The sequence below is a fragment of the Coregonus clupeaformis genome, chromosome 28 (assembly GCF_020615455.1).
Source record: "Coregonus clupeaformis isolate EN_2021a chromosome 28, ASM2061545v1, whole genome shotgun sequence".
NCBI lineage: Eukaryota > Metazoa > Chordata > Actinopteri > Salmoniformes > Salmonidae > Coregonus > Coregonus clupeaformis.
The window spans coordinates 4,467,325-4,492,092 of record NC_059219.1 but is presented as its reverse complement, the minus strand read 5'-3'; the positions used below and the strand labels follow the sequence as shown (position 1 = coordinate 4,492,092).

At 49.5% G+C, this 24,768-nt stretch overlaps 1 protein-coding gene across 2 annotated transcripts in view; it reads right to left on the bottom strand.

Moving 5' to 3' along the window:
* LOC121542545 (protein O-mannosyl-transferase TMTC1) overlaps positions 1-24,768 on the bottom strand; it is a 102,903-nt gene that overhangs the window by 68,042 nt on the left and 10,093 nt on the right. For both annotated transcript variants that reach the window (XM_041851940.1, XM_041851941.1), the window contains exons 3-4: positions 22,954-23,027; positions 22,577-22,753 (exon numbers count right to left, since the gene is read on the bottom strand). In XM_041851940.1, the coding sequence (XP_041707874.1) occupies positions 22,577-22,753; positions 22,954-23,027 (251 nt within the window). The remainder of the gene's footprint in view (positions 1-22,576; positions 22,754-22,953; positions 23,028-24,768) is intronic.

The following is a 24,768-nucleotide window of genomic DNA, read 5'->3' as shown; positions in this document are numbered from 1 at the left end:
TATATGGCTTATGCTAGTACGGGTAGTCAACGGTGTTTTGAGTGTGGGGATGTTGGTCATAAGCGACATGCTTGCCCGAAAAGGGAGAAGGCAGAGGAGGGGCGCAGGTGGTCCTCGTAACGCCTGGGCCCACTGATGTAGGAAGAGGTGGGCTGACAGTGGTAGAACAGCCACACGCATCTGTTGCTGAGGAACAAGTTGTCCGTGTTGAGGGCACAGAGGTGCAACTTGTACCAGAGGGAAATGTTATGCAGCAGAAAAAAATGGTTGTAGAAGGTAAGGATGGATCTGAAGGGCCATTTCCTCAGACTGGTGAGGAGGTGCCCAGTACGAGTGCTGTGGTACAGGAGGGGGTACATGTGGAGCTAATCTCCCAGGTAGTGGAGGAGATGCCCACTAAAAGTAATGGGTTACAGGAGAGGGTTCATGTGGAGCTCATCTCCCAGGTAGTGGAGGAGATGCCCACTATGAGTGCTGGGGTACAGGGGGCTAGTCTCCCCAGGTAGTGGAGGAGATGCCCACTATGAGTGCTGGGTTACAGGGGGCTAGTCTCCCAGGTAGTGGAGGAGATGCCCACTAAGAGTAATGGGGTTCAGGTGGGGCTAGTCTCCCAGGTAGTGGAGGAGATGCCCACTACGAGTAATGGGGTTCAGGTGGGGCTAGTCTCCCAGGTAGTGGAGGAGATGCCCACTACGAGTAATGGGGTTCAGGTGGGGCTAGTCTCCCAGGTAGTGGAGGAGATGCCTGGTACGAGTGATGGGGTGCAAGTGGGGGAGTGTTGAAAGGGATGTGGTAGAGGGGAGTCAGTGGTCTGTGGCCTCAGTTGAGGAGGATCAGGAGAAGGATATGGATATGGATATCTCTCTTGATACGGTATCAGCTGGTGAGGACTCAATTTACGATCTAGAGGAGGTAAAAGGGTTTCTGGATCAGACTTTTGGGAAATCTGTCAAATTGGCAGATTATTTTGATGTTGATAAGTTTGTGAGGTCAGCTGTGATGTTACAGAAGACGGTGGGGTTAGACCAGTTGAGTGAGAAGAAGCGGTTTCGCTTTGAGGAAATTTGTTACTGCTGTTGCAGCAGCAAAGGGTGGTGGGAAACGTGGTCAGGTTAAGAGAAAATTTAAATAATGATGATGATTATGCCTCATAGGGTGTTCTATTCTCTTTGTCTGGTTTCTCTGTGGTATCTTCTGCTTTTCCTTTGTCTTTTCTATATGGAGGTACTAAGGGTAGGTTCTCTCAACATTAATGGAGGAAGGGACAGGAATAAGAGGGCTTGGGTATTGAAGTAATAAAACAGAAAAGGCTTAATGTAGTTTTCCTACAGGAGACACATAGTGACGAGGAAAATGCGGCTGACTGGGGTATGTGGTGGGAGGGGCAGCATATACTCAGTCATGGTACTAATTTCAGTGCTGGGGTGGCAATCTTGTTTTCTTCAGGCTTAGGGGTGACTGTGGTATCTACAACAGAGATTGTCAAGGGTCGGGTTTTATTGGTCAAGGTGAATGTTATGGGGTTTTTGTTTGTTTTTTTGAATGTTTATGCTCCTAATGAGGGTACAGAGCGTATTGTTGTTTTTGATAAAATAAAGGAAACCTTAAGACAGTGTGACCAAGAGGGGTGTATGGTTTTAGGGGGGGACTGGAACTGTACAGTGGATTTTACTGTTGATCGCACCGCTGAAGAACCTCACCTGCGGTCAGCAATTTATCTGTCTGGTCTATTAACTGAGTTTGAGCTTTCTGATGTGTGGAGAGTAAGGAATGCAAAAGTTAGGCAGTACACATGGCTAAAAGTTAATGAAGGTCATGTCAGTGCAGCAAGGTTAGACAGGTTGTATGTATCTGAGCAATACTGTAGTAGGGTTGGAAGGTGTGACATTACTCCTGTGGGTTTCTCTGATCACCATATTGTCACTGTTGATATTCACTTGTCCTGTCCACGAAGGTCATCATCTTATTGGTATTTTAATGTTAAATTGTTACATGATGTCATGTTTTGTGAAAGGTTTTTGTTGTTTTGGGAAAAATGGAGGGTTACAAAGGGAATTTTGAGTCCTTGAGACAATGGTGGGAGGTTGGGAAGGCCCAAATACGATTATTTTGTCAACAGTATACTGCTCTGTCTCGAATTGAAGTTAAAGAGACTATCAGGGCCCTTGAGCAGAACATTAAATCTATTGAATTGAAGTTGCTCACTCAGAATGACCCCGGACTAGTCATGAGCTTACAGGACAAGAAACATGAATTGAGGTCGTTTCTGCATGAAAGAGTGAAGGGTGCCTTGATTAGGTCTCGTTTCGCTTCCCTCAAGGATATGGATGCTCCTAGTGCTTTTTTTTTTAACCTAGGACAGTCGACATTGCAACGTAAACAGATGGTCTGCCTTCGTCTCCCTGATGGGAAGGTGACCACGGACGACAGTGAAATGCGTCAACATGCCGTGGATTTCTATTCTGCCCTCTATAAGGCGGAGGATTGTGACTCTCTGTGTACTGAACAGTTGTTACACGGTCTTCCTCAATTGGGACCTGAGCAAAGAGTCGCATTGGACTCTGACATTACACTGCAAGAGCTGTCCACAGCAGTTATGCAGCTCTCAACAGGCCGAGCCCCTGGCATTGATGGTTTACCATCTGAGTTTTACAAGCACTTTTGGGGGTCTATTGGGGAGGATTTTTATGAAGTGGTGTGTGAATCTTTTCATGAGGGCTCTCTTCCTGTATCTTGTCAACGTGCGGTACTTTCACTGTTGCCAAAAAAGGGGGATTTGGCTCTCATAAAAATTGGAGACCTGTTGCTTTGCTGTGTGCAGAATATAAAATTGTTTCTAAATGTCTCTCAAACAGGTTGAAAGAGTATCTGGGATTGTTGGTCCACAAGGACCAGTCCTACTGTGTACCTGATCGCTCTATTGTTGACAACTTGTTTCTAATAAGAGATGTTTTGGACATTTGTAAACTGTCTGATGTAAATGTGGGTTTACTTTCTTTGGATCAGGAGAAGGCTTTTGATCGTGTGGACCACCAGTACTTGTTTAAAACAATGAAAGCCTTTGGGGTTGGGGATGTTTTTGTCTTGGATGAAGTTACTGTATGCTGGGGCCTCGTGTATGGTGAAGGTGGGGGGTGGTTTGAGTTGTCCCATCCCTGTCCAAAGGGGGCATCAGGCAGGGATGCCCAATTTCAGGGCAGTTATACAGTCTGGCGATTGAACCAATGCTTTGCTTTTTAAGAGCGAAGCTTACTGGTTTCTCTGTGCCAGGTGTAATGAAGGGTCCCACGATAGCACTGTCTGCGTATGCAGATGACGTGACAGTTTTTATTACAGGGGATGAGGATGTTAAGGTTCTCTCAGACGCCTTAAAGGTGTATGAGGGGGCCTCCTCAGCTAGAGTCAATTGGGGAAAGAGTGAAGCGCTGTGGGCAGGCCAGCTTCAGATGGGGTCCGCTCCACGGTTACCAGGGGGGCTTCAGTGGGGCAGAGATGGGATGAAGACTTTGGGGGGTTTTTCTAGGCTCCGATGTCTTTCAGAAAAAGAACTGGGAGGGTGTAGTGGAGAAAGTGTGTGCCAGACTGTCAAGATGGAAATGGGTGCTGCCCCAGCTGTCTTATAGGGGAAGGGTACTGGTAGCTAATAACCTAGCTGCCTCTACCCTGTGGCACAGACTAATGATTTTACAGCCACCAAAGGGTCTGATACAAGAGCTTCAGAGGACCCTTGTCAACTTCTTCTGGTCTGGACAACATTGGATTAAAGCTTCAGCCCTGTACCTGCCACTGCACGAGGGTGGGCAAGGCCTGGTGGACATTTCTTCCAGGATCATGGCTTTCCGGCTTCAAGCAGCCCAGAGACTGTTGTACAGTGACGGTTCTAGCTGGGTTGACACAGCCTACGCATTGATGAGGAGAGCGGGCTGTTTGGGCTTAGACAAGCATCTTTTCCTCTTAAAGCTGGAGGGGGTGAGTTGCCTGGCCTGACTCCATTTATGAGTCTGTTATGCAGGCTTGGAGAGTTCTGGTCAAGTCCCGTAAGGCCTGCACGCCACCAGGGATGTGGCTTTTTGAAGAGCCTCTTTTTCACAACACTGCCATCCAGTCCCGTGTTCTGGGTTCAGCTAGCCTACGTTCATGCCTGTTAGGCGTGGGATGTACTAAGCTGGGTCATCTGATGTGGAACAGGAATAGGTCGTTGGAGGAGCTGGGAGAAAGAGCGGGGATCCGATCGTCTCGCCTACTGAGGAAGGTCGTCGCTGAGGTCTGTGATTCCTTGCCAGTACTTCATCTGCAGTATGTGACTGACACTTCCAACTCTGATCGGTGGAAGGAGGGTCTGGATTATGTGTTCCCTGCACTGATTGTTAGTGCTGCGGCGGGGGCATTCGAGGAGGACGTGGGGATGCTGCTTTCCTTCGATACCCCGGAGCTGGGGGAGTTCAAGGAGGTGGGAAAGAAGGCCATGTACAGAACATGTGTAAAGGTGTCCCATGCCTCTTCCCTGGAAGGGGGTAAAATCGACGAGGTGGGCGGGTGTGCTTGGTCCAGGTGCCTCCCCAAAGGCCGCTGGCGAACACTATACAAACTGCCTATTGATAAGAGGACAGCTGACCTCCAATGGAGGATAATACATGGAGCCATAGCCACCAACATGTATCTGGTACACCTGGATCCTACTGTTGGGGAGGAGTGTCCATTCTGTGCTGAACCTGAAACTCTGGCACATCTGTTTTTACAGTGTCCCAGGTTGGTCGGGATGATTGACCTGATCACTAACTGGTTCTCAGCGCTTGGGAGAGGTTTTCTCTTCCCAACTGTACATATTGGGGCCAAAGTACAGGTTTAGTCAGAAAGCTGTAGTTTTGTTGCTTAATTTTGTGTTAGGGGCAGCAAAATTAGCCATATGGAAGACCCGAAAGAACAGTATTCGGGGACAGGGGTCTGTGGATGTGGTGGGAATGCTGGAGGAATGTTGGCAGCAAGACTAAGAATTGAGTTTGCCTATTACAAACTGGTCAACAATATTGATCTGTTCATGAGTATATGGGGCATTCAGACGCTGTTGTGTTCAGTTACTGTGGAGGAGGAATTGGAGTTGTGTTTTTAATTGATGTGTAAATACGGTTTTGTATGAGTATTTGTGTGGTGGGCTCCCAGACCCAATAAAGATTATTTAAAACTCAAACTCTCTCTCTCTCTCTCTCTCTCTCTCTCTCTCTCTCTCTCTCTCTCTCTCTCTCTCTCTCTCTCTCTCTCTCTCTCTCTCTCTCTCTCTCTCTCTCTCTCTCTCTCTCTCTCTCTCTCTCTCTCTCTCTCTCTCTCTCTCTCTCTCTCTCTCTCTCTCTCTCTCTCTCTCTCTCTCTCTCTCTCTCTCTCTCTCTCTCTCTCTCTCTCTCTCTCTCTCTCTCTCTCTCTCTCTCTCTCTCTCTCTCTCTCTCTCTCTCTCTCTCTCTCCCTCAACCTCTCTCTCTCTCTCCCCTCAACACTCTCTCTCTCTCCTCACTAACCTCTCTCTCTCTCTCTCTCCCCCCTCAACTCACTCTCTCTCTCTCCCCCTCAACTAACACACTCTCTCTCTCTCCCTCCTCAACACACACACTCTCTCTCTCTCCCTCCGCAACTAACACTCTCTCTCTCTCCCTCCGCAACTAACACTCTCTCTCTCTCTCCCTCCTCAACTAACTCTCTCTCTCTCTCTCTCTCTCTCTCTCTCTCTCTCTCTCTCTCTCTCTCTCTCTCTCTCTCTCTCTCTCTTCCTCCCAACTAAAACTCTCTCTCTCTCTCCCTCCTCAACACTCTCTCTCTCTCTCTCCCCTCAACACACTCTCTCTCTCTCCCTCCAACTAACACTCTCTCCCTCCTCAACTAACACTCTCTCTCGCTCTCTCTCTCTCCCTCCTCAACACTCTCTCTCTCTCTCTCTCTCCCTCCCTCCTCAACTCCCTCTCTCTCTCTCTCTCTCTCTCTCTCCCCTCAACTAACACCCTCTCTCTCTCTCCCTCCAACTAACTCACTCTCTCTCTCTCCCTCCAACTTCCTCTCTCTCTCCCTCCTCAACTAACACTCTCTCTCTCTCTCTCTCTCTCCCTCCCTCCTCAACTAACACTCTCTCTCTCTCTCTCCTCAACTAACACTCTCTCTCTCCCTCCTCCCACCCTCTCTCTCTCTCCCTCCCACTAACTCTCTCTCTCTCCCCCTCCTCAACACTCTCTCTCTCTCCTCAACTAAACTCTCTCTCTCTCTCTCCCTCCCTCCTCAACTAACTCTCTCTCTCTCTCTCTCTCTCTCCCTCCCTCCTCCCTCTCTCTCTCTCTCTCTCTCTCTCTCTCTCTCTCTCTCTCTCTCTCTCTCTCTCTCTCTCTCTCTCTCTCTCTCTCTCTCTCTCTCTCTCTCTCTCTCTCTCTCTCTCTCTCTCTCTCTCTCTCTCCTCTCTCTCTCTCTCTCTCTCTCTCTCTCTCTCTCTCTCTCTCTCTCCTCAACTAAATCTCTCTCTCTCCCTCCTCAACCTCTCTCTCTCTCTCTCCCCTCCACACACTCTCTCTCTCTCCCTCCAACTAACACTCTCTCTCCCTCCTCCTTCTTACTCTCTCTCGCTCTCTCTCTCTCCCTCCCTCCTCAACTAACACTCTCTCTCTCTCTCTCCTCAACTAACACTCTCTCTCTCCCTCCTCAACACACACTCTCTCTCTCTCCCTCCGCAACTAACACTCTCTCTCTCTCTCCCCCCCCTCAACTAACACCCTCTCTCTCTCTCCCTCCTCAACACTCTCTCTCTCTCCCTCCTCAACTCTCTCTCTCTCTCTCTCTCTCTCTCTCTCTCTCTCTCTCTCTCTCTCTCTCTCTCTCTCTCTCTCTCTCCTCAACTAAAACTCTCTCTCTCTCTCCCTCCTCAACACTCTCTCTCTCTCCCTCCTCAACTAACTCTCTCTCTCTCTCTCTCTCTCTCTCTCTCTCTCTCTCTCTCTCTCTCTCTCTCCTCAACTAAAACTCTCTCTCTCTCTCCCTCCAACTCTCTCTCTCTCTCTCTCCCCCTCAACACACTCTCTCTCTCTCCCTCCAACTAACACACTCTCTCTCTCTCCCTCCAACTAACACTCTCTCTCCCTCCTCAACTAACACTCTCTCTCTCTCGCTCCCTCCCTCCTCAACTAACTCTCTCTCTCGCTCCCTCCCTCCTCACTCCTCTCTCTCTCTCTCTCTCTCTCTCTCTCTCTCTCTCTCCCCTCCAACTACCCACTCTCTCTCTCTCCCTCCAGCTAACTCTCTCTCTCCCTCCTCAACTAACACTCTCTCTCGCTCCCTCTCTCTCCCTCCTCAACTAACACTCTCTCTCCCTCCTCAACTAACTCTCTCTCTCTCTCCCTCTCTCTCCCTCCTCCTTCTTACTCTCTCTCCCTCCTCAACTAACCTCTCTCTCCCTCCAACTCTACACTCTCTCTCTCTCCCTCCAACTAACCTCTCTCTCCCTCCTCACCTAACCTCTCTCTCGCTCTCTCTCTCTCCCTCCCTCCCACTCCCCTCTCTCTCTCTCTCCTCCTTACACACACCTCTCTCTCCTCCACACTACACTCTCTCTCTCCCCCTCCTCAGCTAACTCCCTCTCTCTCTCTCCCTCCTCAACCTCTCTCTCTCTCTCCTCCTCAACTCTCTCTCTCTCTCTCTCCCTCCCTCCTCAACTAACTCTCTCTCTCTCTCCCTCCCTCCTCAACTCCCTCTCTCTCTCTCTCTCTCTCTCTCTCTCTCTCTCTCCCTCCACTAACTTACCTCTCTCTCTCTCCCTCCAACTAACACTCTCTCTCGCTCCCTCTCTCTCCCTCCTCAACTTCTACTCTCTCTCCCTCCCAACTCTCTCTCTCCCTCCTCCACTTAACACTCTCTCTCTCTCTCTCCCTCCCTCCCTCCTCAACTAACACTCTCTCTCTCCTCCTCAACACACCTCTCTCTCTCTCTCCCTCCCAACTTCCTCTCTCTCTCTCCCCCCTCAGCTACCACCCTCTCTCTCTCTCTCCCTCCTCAACACTCTCTCTCTCTCCCTCCTCAACTAACTCTCTCTCTCTCTCTCTCTCCTCAACTAACACTCTCTCTCTCTCTCTCCCTCCTCAACTAACACACTCTCTCTCTCTCTCCCTCCTCAACTAACACTCTCTCTCTCTCCCTCCTCAACTAACACTCTCTCTCTCTCCCTCCTCAACTAACCTCTCTCTCTCTCTTCCTTCTCCTCTCTCTCTCTCTCTCTCCCTCCTCAACTAACACTCTCTCTCTCTCTCTCCCTCCTCAACTACCTCTCTCTCTCTCTCTCCCTCCTCCTTCTAACTCTCTCTCTCTCTCCCTCCTCCACTCCTCTCTCTCTCTCTCTCTCCCTCCTCAACTAACCTCTCTCTCTCTCTCTCTCTCCCTCCTCAACTAACCTCTCTCTCTCTCTCTCCCTCCTCAACTTCTCCTCTCTCGCTCCCTCCTCCACACACACACTCTCTCTCTCTCTCCCTCGCCGCTAACACTCTCTCTCTCCCCCTCCTCAACTTACCCTCTCTCTCTCTCCCTCCTCAACCTCTCTCTCTCTTCTCTCCTCAACTACCCCTCTCTCTCTCTCTCTCCCTCCTCAACTACTCTCTCTTTTTTCTCTCTCTCTCTCTCTCTCTCTCTCTCTCCTCAACTAACACTCTCTCTCTCTCTCCCTCCTCAACACTCTCTCTCTCTCTCTCCTCAACTAACTCTCTCTCTCTCTCTCTCTCTCTCTCTCTCTCTCTCTCTCTCTCTCTCTCTCTCTCTCTCTCTCTCTCTCTCTCTCTCTCTCTCTCTCTCTCTCTCTCTCTCTCTCTCTCTCTCTCTCTCTCTCTCTCTCTCCTCACTAAACTCTCTCTCTCTCTCTCTCCTCTTTCCCCCTCACTCTCTCTCCTTCCCTCCTTCCTCACCCTCTCTCTCTCTCCCTCCTCAACACTCTTCTCTCTCTCTCCTCACTAACTCTCTCTCTCTCTCTCTCTCTCCCTCCCTCCTCAACTTCCTCTCTCTCTCTCTCTCTCTCTCTCTCTTCCCCTCAGCTACTCACTCTCTCTCTCTCCCTCCAGCTCCTCTCTCTCCCTCCTCATCTAACCTCTCTCTCCTCCCTCTCTCTCCCTCCTCACTACTCTCTCTCCCTCCTCAACTATCTCTCTCCCTCCTCAACTACCTCTCTCCCTCCCTCTCTCTCCCTCCTCAACTAACACTCTCTCTCCCTCCTCAACTTTCCTCTCTCTCCCTCTCAGCTAACACTCTCTCTCCTCTCTCTCTCTCCCTCCCTCCTCACTTCTATCTCTTCTCTCTCTCCTCAACTCCTCTCTCTCTCCCTCCTACTCACTCTCTCTCTCTCTCCCTCCCTAACCTCTCTCTCTCCCCCTCCTCAACTAACACCCTCTCTCTCTCTCCCTCCTCAACTCTCTCTCTCTCTCTCCTCAACACCTCTCTCTCTCTCTCTCTCCCTCCCTCCTCCACTCACTCTCTCTCTCTCTCCCTCCCTCCTCAACTCCTCTCTCTCTCTCTCTCTCTCTCTCTCTCTCTCTCTCTCTCTCTCCCTCCACTACTTACCTCTCTCTCTCTCCCTCCAACTAACCTCTCTCTCCCTCCTCAACTACCACTCTCTCTCGCTCCCTCTCTCTCCCTCCTCAATAACACTCTCTCTCCCTCCTCAACTATCTCTCTCCTCTCTCTCTCCCTCCCTCCTCCTCGCTTCTCTCTCTCTCTCCCTCCCTCTTCCTCCTCTCTTCTCTCTCCCTCCGCCACTACTCCTCTCTCTCTCTCCCCCCTCAACTAACACCCTCTCTTTCTCTCCCTCCTCAACCTCTCTCTCTCTCCCTCCTCAACTACTCTCTCTCTCTCTCTCTCTCTCTCTCTCTCCTCCCACTACCTCTCTCTCTCTCTCTCCCTCCTCAACTACTCACTCTCTCTCTCTCTCCCTCCTCCCACTATCACACTCTCTCTCTCTCTCCCTCCTCCACTAACCCTCTCTCTCTCTCCCTCCTCCTTCTTCCTCTCTCTCTCTCCCTCCTCTACTTCCTCTCTCTTCACTACTAACTCTCTCTCTCTCCCTCCTCAACAATCTCTCTCTCTCTCTCTCTCTCTCTCTCTCTCCCTCCTCACATCTTACACTCTCTCTCTCTCCTCCTCAACTTCATTTCTCTCTCTCTCTCCCTCCTCCACTTCTTACCCTCTCTCTCTCTCTCCCTCCTCAACTACTTCTCTCTCTCTCTCTCTCCCTCCTCCTTCTTACCTCTCTCTCTCCCCTCCTTCCTCTCTCCCTCCTCAACTAACACTCTCTCTCTCTCCCTCCTCAACAATCTCTCTCTCTCTCTCTCTCTCTCTCTCTCTCTCTCTCTCTCTCTCTCTCTCTCTCTCTCTCTCCTCTCTCTCTCTCTCTCTCTCTCTCTCTCTCTCTCTCTCTCTCTCTCTCTCTCTCTCTCTCTCTCTCTCTCTCTCTCTCTCTCTCTCTCTCTCTCTCTCTCTCTCTCTCTCTCTCTCTCTCTCTCTCTCTCTCCCTCCCTCCTTTACACTCTCTCTCTCTCCCTCCTCCTTCTTACCTCTCTCTCTCTCCCTCCTCACTTCTTACACTCTCTCTCTCTCTCCCTCCTCAACTTCCCACTCTCTCTCTCTCTCCCTCCTCAACTACTCTCTCTCTCTCCCTCCTCAACTAACACTCTCTCCCTCCTCTTCCTCTCTCTCTCTCCCCCCTCTCTCTCTCTCTCTCTCTCTCTCTCTCTCTCTCTCTCTCTCTCTCTCTCTCTCTCTCTCTCTCTCTCTCTCTCTCTCTCTCTCTCTCTCTCTCTCTTCTCTCCCCCCCTCTCCCCCTCTCTCTCTCTCTCTCTCTCTCTCTCTCTCTCTCTCTCTCTCTCCTCTCCCTCCTCATCTTACACTCTCTCTCTCTCTCCCTCCTCAACTAACACACTCTCTCTCTCCCTCCTCAACCTTTCTCTCCCTCCTCACTTCTCTCTCTCTCTCCCTCCTCAGCAATCTCTCTCTCTCTCTCTCTCTCTCTCTCTCTCTCTCTCTCTCTCTCTCTCTCTCTCTCCCTCCAACTACCTCTCTCTCTCTTCTCTCTCTCGCTCTCTCTCTCTCCCTCCTCCACTACCTCTCTCTCTCTCTCTCTCTCCCTCCCTCCTCATCTACCTCTCTCTCTCTCTCTCTCTCTCTCCCTCAACTACTTACACTCTCTCTCTCTCCCTCCAACTTACACACTCTCTCTCTCTCCCTCCAGCTAACCTCTCTCTCCCTCCTCACCTAATCTCTCTCTCCTCTCTCTCTCCCTCCCTCCTCAACTAACTCTCTCTCTCTCTCTCTCCTCAACTACCTCTCTCTCTCTCCCCCCTCCTTCACACACCTCTCTCTCTCTCCCTCCTCTTCCTCTCTCTCTCCCCCTCCTCACCTCTCTCTCTCTCCTCAACTAGCTCTCTCTCTCTCTCTCTCCCTCCCTCTCAACTAACTAACTCTCTCTCTCTCTCTCTCTCTCCCTCCCTCCTCAACTAACTCTCTCTCTCTCTCTCTCTCTCTCTCTCTCTCTCTCTCTCTCTCTCTCTCTCTCTCTCTCTCTCTCTCTCTCTCTCTCTCTCTCTCTCTCTCTCTCTCTCTCTCTCTCTCTCTCTCTCTCTCTCTCTCTCTCTCTCTCTCTCTCTCTCTCTCTCTCTCCTCAACTAAATCTCTCTCTCTCCCTCCTCAACACTCTCTCTCTCTCCCCTCACACCCTCTCTCTCTCTCCCTCCAACTAACCTTCTCTCCCTCCTCGCTAACTCTCTCTCTCGCTCTCTCTCTCTCCCTCCCTCCTCAACTTCTTACTCTCTCTCTCTCTCTCCTCAGCTAACACTCTCTCTCTCCCTCCTCAACTTCACACTCTCTCTCTCTCCCTCCGCCTACTACACTCTCTCTCTCTCTCCCCCCTCAACTAACACCCTCTCTCTCTCTCCCTCCTCAACACTCTCTCTCTCTCCCTCCTCATCACTCTCTCTCTCTCTCTCTCTCTCTCTCTCTCTCTCTCTCTCTCTCTCTCTCTCTCTCTCTCTCTCTCTCTCCTCAACTAAAACTCTCTCTCTCTCTCCCTCCTCAACACTCTCTCTCTCTCCCTCCTCAACTAACTCTCTCTCTCTCTCTCTCTCTCTCCTCTCTCTCTCTCTCTCTCTCTCTCCTCAACTAAAACTCTCTCTCTCTCTCCCTCCAACTCTCTCTCTCTCTCTCTCCCTCAACACACCTCTCTCTCTCTCCCTCCACTACCCTCTCTCTCTCTCCCTCCAGCTAACACTCTCTCTCCCTCCTCAACTAACATTCTCTCTCTCGACTCCCTCCCTCCTCAACTAACTCTCTCTCTCCTCCCTCCCTCCTCAACTACCTCTCTCTCTCTCTCTCTCTCTCTCTCTCTCTCTCTCTCCCCCTCAACTAACACACTCTCTCTCTCTCCCTCCAACTAACACTCTCTCTCCCTCCTCAACTAACACTCTCTCTCGCTCCCTCTCTCTCCCTCCTCAACTTACCTCTCTCTCCCTCCTCAACTACTTAACTCTCTCTCGTCCCTCTCTCTCCCTCCTCAACTTCTCACTCTCTCTCCTCTCTTCTTTCGCTCTCTCTCCCTCAACTATCTGTCTCTCTCTCTCCCTCCAACTCCCTCTCTCTCCCTCCTCCACTACTCCTCTTCTCTCTCTCTCTCCCTCCTCCTCAACTAACACTCTCTCTCTCTCTCTCCTCAACACACACACTCTCTCTCTCCCTCCGCAACTAACACTCTCTCTCTCCCCCTCCTCAACTAACACCCTCTCTCTCTCTCCCTCCTCAACACTCTCTCTCTCTCTCTCCTCAACTAACACTCTCTCTCTCTCTCTCCCTCCCTCCTCAACTAACTCTCTCTCTCTCCCTCCCTCCTCAACTACCTCTCTCTCTCTCTCTCTCTCTCTCTCTCTCTCTCTCTCAACTATCTTGCTCTCTCTCTCTCCCTCCAACTAACCTCTCCCTCTCCCTCTCTCTCCCTCCTCAACTACTCTCTCTCCCTCCTCACTTCTCTCTCTTCTCAGCTAACACTCTCTCTCTCTCTCTCCCTCCCTCCCTCCTCCACTACCTCTTCTCTCCCCTCCTCAACCCCCTCTCTCTCTCTCTCCCTCCACTAACACTCTCTCTCTCTCCCCCCCTCAGCTAACATCCCTCTCTCTCTCTCTCCCTCCTCAACCCTCTCTCTCTCTCCCTCCTCCACTAACTCTCTCTCTCTCTCTCTCTCCCTCCAACTAACCCTCTCTCTCTCTCTCTCCCTCCCTCACCTAACACACTCTCTCTCTCTCTCCTCCTCAACTAACTTCACTCTCTCTCTCTCCCTCCTCACTTACACACTCTCTCTCTCTCTCCTCCTCAACTACCACTCTCTCTCTCTCCCTCCTCACTAACTCTCTCTCTCTCTCTCTCTCCCTCCTCAACTAACACTCTCTCTCTCTCTCTCCCCCCTCTCAACTAACACTCTCTCTCTCTCTCTCCCTCCTCAACTAACACTCTCTCTCTCTCCCTCCTCAACTAACACTCTCTCTCTCTCTCTCTCCCTCCTCAACTAACACTCTCTCTCTCTCTCTCTCTCCCTCCTCAACTAACACTCTCTCTCTCTCTCTCCCTCCTCAACTAACACTCTCTCGCTCCCTCCTCAACACACACTCTCTCTCTCTCTCCCTCCGCAACTAACACTCTCTCTCTCCCCCTCCTCAACTAACACCCTCTCTCTCTCTCCCTCCTCAACACTCTCTCTCTCTCTCTCCTCCTCAACTAACTCTCTCTCTCTCTCTCCCTCCTCAACTAACTCTCTCTCTCTCTCTCTCGCTCTCTCTCTCTCTCTCTCTCTCTCTCCTCAACTAACACCCTCTCTCTCTCTCCCTCCTCAACACTCTCTCTCTCTCTCTCCTCAACTAACTCTCTCTCTCTCTCTCTCTCTCTCTCTCTCTCTCTCTCTCTCTCTCTCTCTCTCTCTCTCTCTCTCTCTCTCTCTCTCTCTCTCTCTCTCTCTCTCTCTCTCTCTCTCTCTCTCTCTCTCTCTCTCTCTCTCTCTCTCTCTCTCTCTCTCTCTCTCTCTCTCTCTCTCTCTCTCTCTCTCTCCTCAACTAAAACTCTCTTTCTCTCTCTCTCCTCCACTAACACTCTCTCTCTCTCTCTCCTCAACTAAAATCTCTCTCTCTCCCTCCGACTACACCCTCTCTCTCTCTCCCTCCTCAACCTCTCTCTCTCTCTCTCTCAACTACACTCTCTCTCTCTCTCCCTCCCCCTCACTACCTCTCTCTCTCTCTCTCTCTCTCTCTCTCTCCCTCAACTAACTCACTCTCTCTCTCTCCCTCCAACTTCACTCTCTCTCCCTCCTCAACTAACTCTCTCTCTCCTCCCTCTCTCTCCCTCACTTACACTCTCTCTCCCTCCTCAACTAACCTCTCTCTCCCTCCTCCACTTCTTTCTCTCTCTCGCTCCCTCTCTCTCCCTCCTCAACTAACACTCTCTCTCCCTCCTCAACTAACACTCTCTCTCCCTCCTCAACTAACACTCTCTCTCACTCTCTCTCTCTCCCTCCCTCCTCAACTAACACTCTCTCTCTCTCTCCTCAACACACACTCTCTCTCTCCCTCCTCACCCCACCCTCTCTCTCTCTCCCTCCGCAACTAACACTCTCTCTCTCCCCCTCCTCAACTAACACCCTCTCTCTCTCTCCCTCCTCAACTCTCTCTCTCTCTCTCCTCAACTAACACTCTCTCTCTCTCTCTCCCTCCCTCCTCAACTAACTCTCTCTCTCTCTCCCTCCCTCCTCAACTACCTCTCTCTCTCTCTCTCTCTCTCTCTCTCTCTCTCTCTCTCCCCTCCACTAACACACTCTCTCTCTCTCCCTCCAACTAACACTCTCTCTCCCTCCTCAACTAACACTCTCTCTCGCTCCCTCTCTCTCCCTCCTCAACTAACACTCTCTCTCCCTCCTCAACTAACACTCTCTCTCTCTCTCTCCTCCCTCCCTCCCTCCTCAACTAACACTCTCTCTCTCCCTCCTCAACACACACTCTCTCTCTCTCTCCCTCCGCAACTAACACTCTCTCTCTCTCTCCCCCCTCAACTAACACCCTCTCTCTCTCTCTCCCTCCTCAACACTCTCTCTCTCTCCCTCCTCAACTAACTCTCTCTCTCTCTCTCTCTCTCTCTCTCCTCAACTAACACTCTCTCTCTCTCTCTCCCTCCTCAACTAACACACTCTCTCTCTCTCTCCCTCCTCAACTACACTCTCTCTCTCTCTCTCCCTCCTCAACTAACACACTCTCTCTCTCTCCCTCCTCAACTAACACACTCTCTCTCTCTCCCTCCTCAACTAACACTCTCTCCCTCCTCAACTAACACTCTCTCTCTCTCCCTCCTCAACACTCTCTCTCTCTCTCCCCTCAACACACTCTCTCTCTCTCCCTCCAACTAACACACTCTCTCTCTCTCCCTCCTCAACTAACACACTCTCTCTCTCTCTCCCTCCTCAATATTCCTCTCTCTCTCTCTCCCTCCTCAACTAACACACTCTCTCTCTCTCTCCCTCCTCAACTAACACACTCTCTCTCTCCCTCCTCAACTAACACTCTCTCCCTCCTCAACTAACACTCTCTCTCTCTCCCTCCTCAACAATCTCTCTCTCTCTCTCTCTCTCTCTCTCTCTCTCTCTCTCTCTCTCTCTCTCTCTCTCTCTCTCTCTCTCTCTCTCTCTCTCTCTCTCTCTCTCTCTCTCTCTCTCTCTCTCTCTCTCTCTCTCTCTCTCTCTCTCTCTCTCTCTCTCTCTCTCCCTCCTCAACTAACACACTCTCTCTCTCTCCCTCCTCAACTAACACACTCTCTCTCTCTCCCTCCTCAACTAACACACTCTCTCTCTCTCTCCCTCCTCAACTAACACACTCTCTCTCTCCCTCCTCAACTACTCTCTCTCCCTCCTCAACATACACTCTCTCTCTCTCTCCCTCTCAACACTCTCTCTCTCTCTCTCTCTCTCTCTCTCTCTCTCTCTCTCTCTCTCTCTCTCTCTCTCTCTCTCTCTCTCTCTCTCTCTCCTCCTCTCAACTAACACTCTCTCTCTCTCTCTCCCTCCTCACTATCTCTCTCTCTCTCCCTCCCTCAACTATCTCTCCCTCCTCAACTAACACTCTCTCTCTCTCTCCCTCCTCAACAATCTCTCTCTCTCTCTCTCTCTCCCTCCTCAACAATCTCTCTCTCTCTCTCTCTCTCTCTCTCTCTCTCTCTCTCTCTCTCTCTCTCTCTCTCTCTCTCTCTCTCTCTCTCTCTCTCTCTCTCTCTCTCTCTCTCTCTCTCTCTCTCTCTCTCTCTCTCTCTCTCTCTCTCTCTCTCTCTCTCTCTCTCTCTCTCTCTCTCTCTCTCTCTCTCTCTCTCTCTCTCTCTCTCTCTCTCTCTCTCTCTCTCTCTCTCTCTCTCTCCTCAACTAAAACTCTCTCTCTCTCTCTCCCCTCAACACACTCTCTCTCTCTCCCTCCAACTAACACTCTCTCTCGCTCTCTCTCTCCCTCCTCAACTAACACTCTCTCTCTCTCTCTCCCTCCCTCCTCAACTAACTCTCTCTCTCTCTCTCTCCCTCCTCAACTACCTCTCTCTCTCTCTCTCTCTCTCCCCTCAACACACTCTCTCTCTCTCCCTCCAACTAACACTCTCTCTCCCTCCTCAACTAACACTCTCTCTCGCTCTCTCTCTCTCCCTCCCTCCTCAACTAACACTCTCTCTCTCTCTCTCCTCAACTAACACTCTCTCTCTCCCTCCTCAACACACACACTCTCTCTCTCTCCCTCCGCAACTAACACTCTCTCTCTCCCCCTCCTCAACTAACACCCTCTCTCTCTCTCCCTCCTCAACACTCTCTCTCTCTCTCTCTCCTCAACTAACACTCTCTCTCTCTCTCCCTCCCTCCTCCAACTAACTCTCTCTCTCTCTCCCTCCCTCCTCAACTCCCTCTCTCTCTCTCTCTCTCTCTCTCTCTCCCCTCAACTAACACACTCTCTCTCTCCCTCCAACTAACACTCTCTCTCCCTCCTCAACTAACACTCTCTCTCGCTCCCTCTCTCTCCCCTCCTCAACTAACACTCTCTCTCCCTCCTCAACTAACACTCTCTCTCTCTCTCTCCCTCCCTCCCTCCCTCCTCAACTAACACTCTCTCTCTCTCCTCCCTCAACACTCACTCTCTCTCTTTCTCCCTCACCAACTCTTACTCTCTCTCTCTCCCCCTCAACTAACACCCTCTCTCTCTCTCTCCCTCCTCAACACTCTCTCTCTCTCCCTCCTCAACTAACTCTCTCTCTCTCTCTCTCTCTCTCCTCAACTAACACTCTCTCTCTCTCTCTCTCCCTCCTCAACTAACACTCTCTCTCTCTCTCTCTCTCCTCAACTAACACACTCTCTCTCTCTCCCTCCTCAACTAACACTATCTCTCTCTCCCTCCTCAACTAACCTCTCTCTCTCTCTCTCCCTCCTCAACTAACACTCTCTCTCTCCTCTCCCTCCTCAACTAACACTCTCTCTCTCTCTCCCTCCTCAACTAACACTCTCTCTCTCTCTCCCTCCTCAACAAACACTCTCTCTCTCTCTCCCTCCTCCACTAACACTCTCACTCTCTCCCTCCTCAACTAACACTCTCACTCTCTCCCTCCTCAACTAACACTCTCACTCTCTCCCTCCTCAGCTAACACACTCTCTCTCTCTCTCTCTCTCTCTCTCTCTCTCCCTCCCTCCTCAACTAACACTCTCTCTCTCTCCCTCCGCAACTCAACACTCTCTCTCTCTCTCTCTCCTCAACTAACACTCTCTCTCTCCCTCCTCAACACACCTCTCTCTTTCTCCCTCCGCAACTAACACTCTCTCCCCCCCCCCTCAACTAACACCCTCTCTCTCTCTCTCCCTCATCAACACTCTCTCTCTCTCCCTCCTCAACTAACTCTCTCTCTCTCTCCCTCCTCCACTAACACACTCTCTCTCTCTCTCCCTCCTCAACTAACACTCTCTCTCTCTCTCTCTCTCTCCTCAACTAACTTACACTCTCTCTCTCTCCCTCCTCAACTAACACTCTCTCTCTCTCTCCCTCCTCAACTAATACTCTCTCTCTCTCTCCCTCCTCAACTAACACTCTCTCTCTCTCTCTCCCTCCTCTACTAACACTCTCTCTCTCTCTCCCTCCTCAACTACTCTCTCTCTCTCTCCCTCCTCAACTAACACTCTCTCTCCCTCCTCAACTAACACTCTCACTCTCTCCCTCCTCAACTAACACTCTCACTCTCTCCCTCCTCAGCTAACACTCTCTCTCTCTCTCTCGCTCTCCCTCCCTCCTCAACTAACACTCTCTCTCTCTCCCTCCGCAACTAACACTCTCTCTCTCTCTCTCCCTCCTCAACTAACACACTCTCTCTCTCTCCCTCCTCAACTAACACTCTCTCACTCTCTCCCTCCTCAACTAACACTCTCTCTCTCTCTCTCTCCTCAGCTAACACTCTCTCTCTCTCTCTCTCCCTACTCAACTAACACTCTCTCTCGCTCTCTCCCTCCATCAGTTCCATCAGTTAGTCCAGCTTGTAGATACATTAACAGCTGTTGGTGTTTAATTAAGGCCCAAATTAAATCAGCATCTATTAAATCTTCCGAGCATATCAAAGAGCCAGGCACGGGACAGGCGTGGGGAGAGATCTAACGCGCACCCAACATATCACTAACCTATCTCCAATGCATATCTAATGCATGTTGACAGCTACTGCAGTCCAGAACAAAGGGTGACCGGAGGGAAGAGTGGGAGAGGGGGAAAAGAGAAAAAGAGAGATGGCGGGGTGGAAAGAGAGGGGGAGAAAGAGAGTGAAAGAGGATAAGAGATTGGAGAGTGAGAGAGAGAGAGAGAGAGAGAGATGGAGACGGAGATGAAAAGCGGGGGTTTGGCTGGAAATGCTATTGGATCTTCCTTGCTGAATTCCTGAGGTGATCCGTATTTCCTGTTCCTTGGCACCAGTATCAAAGACAGTACAGTGAGACGAGAGGCCGGAAAAGAGTGTGTTTTCACTGAATACTCTCTCCCTCTCCTCTTCCTCTCTCTATGCCTTCTGAAACACATCCATACACATACTTGCTCTCTAACAGGGCCTGTGGAGGTCATAGCAGACACATAAAACTATTTTCTGTTCCATCCCTTTCTGCTGGGTTCATTCACAGATCACAGCTCCACTCACACACACACACACACACACACAGTCCGAGGTCTCCCGACCACAGGCCCTATGTCAGATAGGCTTTCAGAGAAGAAATATGCTGTGCATGCGGTCAAATTAGAAATTCCTTCTCCTGCACTAACACACACGCCATCCCTCAGAGAGAGTTCTTGTCACCACTGGTTGAGACAGAACTCAGTGGAGAGACAGCGGACTCAGATAGGGCTCTGGGCTTGTCTTTGGGGCTTTAACATACGGCAAAGACAGGATTTCACATGAGCCCTCCAAGAACACAAACGCACGGTCACACACACAACCATTATTCTGTCTCTTACCCTCTCCCCCACACCAATTCATCTCTCCATTCCCCTCAAATTCTATCTCCATTAATCTCGCCATCGTGTTGTGTTATGATGTCATAGACACACCACATGATGGTGGTGAGGTTGATGTGTCGTAATGTGGTGAGTAGCAGATGGTACTAGTGATGGTGCTGGTCTGGGGGGGATGAGAGAGAGTCCAAGCCCAGGATCAGTACTTGGTTTGGGGTATGACTCAAGACTGCACTGCCTAGGGGTGGTGGTTGGAGGTATGGAGCTCCCCACATGAAGGAGGGGATGGAGAGGGGACTGTGGCCCAGGAGCAGTGCTTGTGAGTGTGTAAGAGTTATAACTGTTCAGTGGTGGTTTTGGTGGCTGATGAAGGAGAGGGGGCAGAGATCAGGGTTGTGGCCCAGGCACGGTGCCTGATTGTGGCCATAACTCTGGGCGTTCTCTGGTGGCTGGAGAGAGTTGAAGTTGTGGCAGCAGGCCAACACAGCTGTTCGTGTGTGTGTGTGTGTGTGTGTGTGTGTGTGTGTGTGTGTTGGGAATAGAACCGCAATGGCAGAGCGCAAAAAAACAAGTAAAACACTATTTCCTGAAAAAGCGACAACACTGTACTGTAACTTAGCCAACAGAACAGTGTCTTAAAGCTATAGGAGTCTACATTGAAGTCAACACAAACTACTTAGCAGGCAGCTTTAGTCCAGAGCAACAGAGAAAAATCAAAGCCACAAAAAGCAAGTAGCAGCATTAGTACTATACACCATTCATCAGCCCACAGTAGGGGTTAGTGGTGCACTCATTCACTATCAGATCAGTACAGCTGTTGTAATACTACAACAATACTAAAGGCTATTTCAGAGGCTTAGCGGTGAGAGTCTCTATGAGAGACCTGTAGTCCAGGGCTGTCTGTCAGCCAGCTCAGTGGTAGCACTCACACAGTACACACACAGCACACACACAGTTTGAACGCTCCACAGGCATATTAAGAGGTTATATCAGATTAGTGTGTCCATCCAGAGGAAGACATAAACAAGGCGTAGGACGTAGCTTAGAGAGAGACGATGCCAACAGCAGATCTCTGGCAGGTGTCATGACTGTCCTGTGAGGATCCAAATAGGTCAGATCAGGTTTGCAATGAATAACTTCAACCAGACCCCCTCTCACCCGCAGAGGGGGAGGAGGGAACTGGTGGGGGGTTGACAGCTAACGCCCGGTTGTAAATCACAGAGAGAAGATTCAGGTCTCCCTCTCCAGTGTTCCACAGAGGAATGTGCCTTTGTTTCCACAGACTTTTCCCGCCGAAACTCTAACACGTTCTAAAGCGAATACTGGAACAATATTTCTAACATAGAACGTGGGGAATGGTCAGAGGCGGTCTATAGAACACTAATGTCAATTGGGTTGTTATTTTGTGATGTCATTAAAAAATGTTTAAAGGAAATACTGTAACTTGGAAAGTATACCCCCTTTATATGTGAAAATGTCCATCCTATACGTTGTGAATGAAATATGAAAAATGATGAAGGCCCAACTCCCTTTCCAGGGCGGTCCTGTCCACTGAGAGATACACGGCAAACCTGACATTCCACGTAAATACATTCATGATTTCTTCCTCAAAGAGGGCGGCGGTTCGTGTGCAAAGTATATGGGTACTGTAAAAGCGTAGTTTCTGAATGTATCAAATTATTATCTCTGTCCCTCTCTCTCTCCCTTTCCATATCTTCTTGTTAACAAGCCATGTTGTTGTCATTCACCTAGGGACCTGTTTTCTACAGTCAATAACCGGTGCAGAGTGTGTATGTTTATCCTGTGTTCCCATTTAATTAGCTCGTAAATAAATAATTAAACCAATTTGTATAGTACTAAATCATAAGTAAGGCTCGGGTTTTTGCAGATGCAAGGAGGTTACGACTGTTGAGAATGATGATATGATATGTGGTTATGATTAATAAGTTGACTCTTTATAGATGTGATTGGTAAAGACCTTTTAGAGTTTAATTCGGGAGATGGTAACTCTTTAAAGAACCACTCTCGTGGTGCCCCAGATCCTAATGAGTTAATTATTACATTATTAATTTAATCAGGTAACAATTAAACATAGTTAGTTAATTAGAGATAAGTCTTCAGATTCATGTTAAAGTCACGTCTCGTCACAGGATGGGGTGTGATGAGCAAACGCTAAAAAAAGCATTCAAATACTAAGAAACATGTAAATTTACACACAGAGACACACATGGATATTGACGTACACACACTCAGAAACAAACTCTCACACACACAGACACACTTAAGTCCCGCAGCCACACGACTCAATGATAGATGCCTGTGGCAGTTACCCTAACATAACCCCCTAATACACACACAAACATAACCCCTCAATGTAAAATCCTTTAATGCGTTATCAGAGGCCAGCCCACTGAACACAGACTAATTCCAGCACATTCCAACACTGCATGGGGTGGAGGCCCACAAAACATCTGGACCTGGCTTTGGCAGGGTGGACTACACACACACTCACACTCACACTCACACTCACACTCACACTCACACTCACACTCACACTCACACTCACACTCACACTCACAGACACACACACACACTCACAGACACACAAGCTGTCTATGTAGCAGTAGTTGTCACCCGTCTCTCACTTTGTCTGATACTGTGTTACAATCCTCTGTAATATACACCCCAGAGAGGCAGAAACCAGGACATTCCCATACCAACATTTGGCCATGCTGTTACGGTACACACGTTATTGTGTCTCTCTAGATGGCTGATCCACCAAATGAACTGGCTGGTCTAACTGTGTTTTTAGGAGAACAGTCAACAGTTAGGAGAGAATAACAGGAACCCTGGTCTGTAGGAATACTGAAATGACCTGGGTGGAGGGTACACACACACAAATATGTTTTCTTTCCAACACACACATACAGCTAATTGCATATAACCAGCTCATACACACACAAGCTGATAAAGGTGACAAAGGGCTTCTTAGGCAATCAAGCCATCTTAGCTCACCCACTCACAGACACGCACACGCACACACACACAGAGAGTGGACTTACAAGAGGAGGGGCTTGCGGCAGAGCACCAGGGCGTCATAGAGCACACACACCCCGAAGACGGTGATGCCCGTCTCCTTGACCAGCATGGCACAGGTGCCCAGAAGCAGACTGGCACCCAGTGCCCACACAGACACCGTGGAGGGCAGAGAGTCTGCAGAACCACACACACCCACACTCCTGGAGAGAGAGAGGGGGGGGAGAGAGAGAGAGAGAGAGAGAGGGGAGGGAGAGAAGAGAGCGAGCGAGCGCTATTAAGTAAACAGAAAATGCCTCCCACAGTGTCAAAAACTCTACCGAATCCGTCCTCCATAGAGAGAGAGAGAGAGAGAGAGAGAGAGAGAGAGAAATAAAGAGATAAATGGTTAGGGTTTTCTTACCCAACATAGGAGAGAAAGGCCAGGAGGAACATCATGCAGGCCAAGACATCAGCCCTGCCCACGATACCAGACACCTGCAACACACACACACACACACACAGAGTGTACATTAGTCCTGTGGTTCAGCTGACCCGGACAACCTGTAGACTAGACTAGTGACAGAGTAGTGTGGGTGTCCATATAGAAGTCTATTCTGTTGCTAGGTTACACTGAGACACATAACTATGTTACATAACACTGTGTTATGGTACAGTCTGTCAGCAGAGGTCCAGAGGGAGTTCAGGGCAGTTTGGAGATGAGACAGTATGAGATCATGTTTACGTAAAATCTTCAGATTCATTTCTGTATATTTACCACAAAGTGCCCTGATGTTTGAGCCTATTTTCCAAGAGAGAGACCTAGTTAGGTGGCAATACATTAGGTTGTGATATGTTAGGTTGTGTTACAGTTCTGTTTGGGTCTGGGGTACGTTATGTTCCAGTGAGGTCTGCAGGTTTTAAGTCTCTGCTGCAGTGAGGCAGTTAGTCAGACCGGATGAGCACACTGACATGTCCAACTGGGACTGAGATAAAGAACACACACAGACAGACGGAGAGAGAGAGAGAGAGAGAGAGCGAGAGAGAGAGACAGAGAGAGACAGAGAGAGACAGAGAGAGACAGAGAGAGACAGAGAGAGACAGAGAGACAGAGAGACAGAGAGACAGAGAGAATATAATTACTTGACACATTGGAAAGAATTAACAAAAAAACAGAGCAAACTATAATGCTATTTGGCCCTAAACAGAGAGTACACAGTGGCAGAATACCTGACCACTGTGACTGACCCAAAATTAAGGAAATGTTTGACTATGTACAGACTCAGTGAGCATAGCCTTGCTATTGAGAAAGGCCGCCGAAGGCAGACCTGGCTCTCAAGAGAAGACAGGCTATGTGCACACTGCCCACAAAATGAGGTGGAAACTGAAGCTGCACTTCCTAACTTCCTGCCAAATGTATGACCATATTAGAGACACATGTTTCCCTCAGATTACACAGACCCACAAAGAATTCGAAAACAAATCAAATGTTGATAAACTCCCATATCTATTGGGTGAAATACCACAGTGTGCAATCACAGCAGCAAGATTTGTGACCTGTTGCCACAAGAAAAGGGAAACCAGTGAAGAACAAACACCATTGTAAATACAACCTATATTTATGTTTATTTATTTTCCCTTTTGTACTTTAACTATTTGCACATCATTACAACACATAATATGACACCTGAAATGTCTTTATTCTTTTGGCACTTGTGTAATGTTTACTGTTAATTTGTTATTGTTTATTATCTATTTCACTTGCTTTGGCAATGTAAACATGTGTTTCCCATGCCAATAAAGCCCTTAAATTGACAGAGAGAGAGAGAGAGAGAGAGAGAGAGAGAGAGAGAGACAGAGAAGAGAGAGAGAGACAGAAAGTCAGACAGAGATGAACAGGGTCCGATAGGAGTTGTGAGATCATAAATCTCAAAACCTCCAGGATAGGAAGATGGGGATGGAGAGAGGGAGGGAGGGATAAGGAGGAGGGGGATAGCAATAGCTGAGAAGGACAGGAAGAAGTAGATTGATTGCCACCCTCCAGAGAGTCGGTAAATATAACAGTCGGTCCCAGAACCTTTTAATCTAACTGGCAAGACAGCCAACCTATGTCTCTCTGTGTGTGTGTGTGTAGTAGAGGTGTTAGGGTACTGGGACCTCGGTTCGGTCCGCACTGTGAATCCGAATGAATACATACAAAATATATTTACAAAACACTAGGCCTACACTGCGTTTTAGG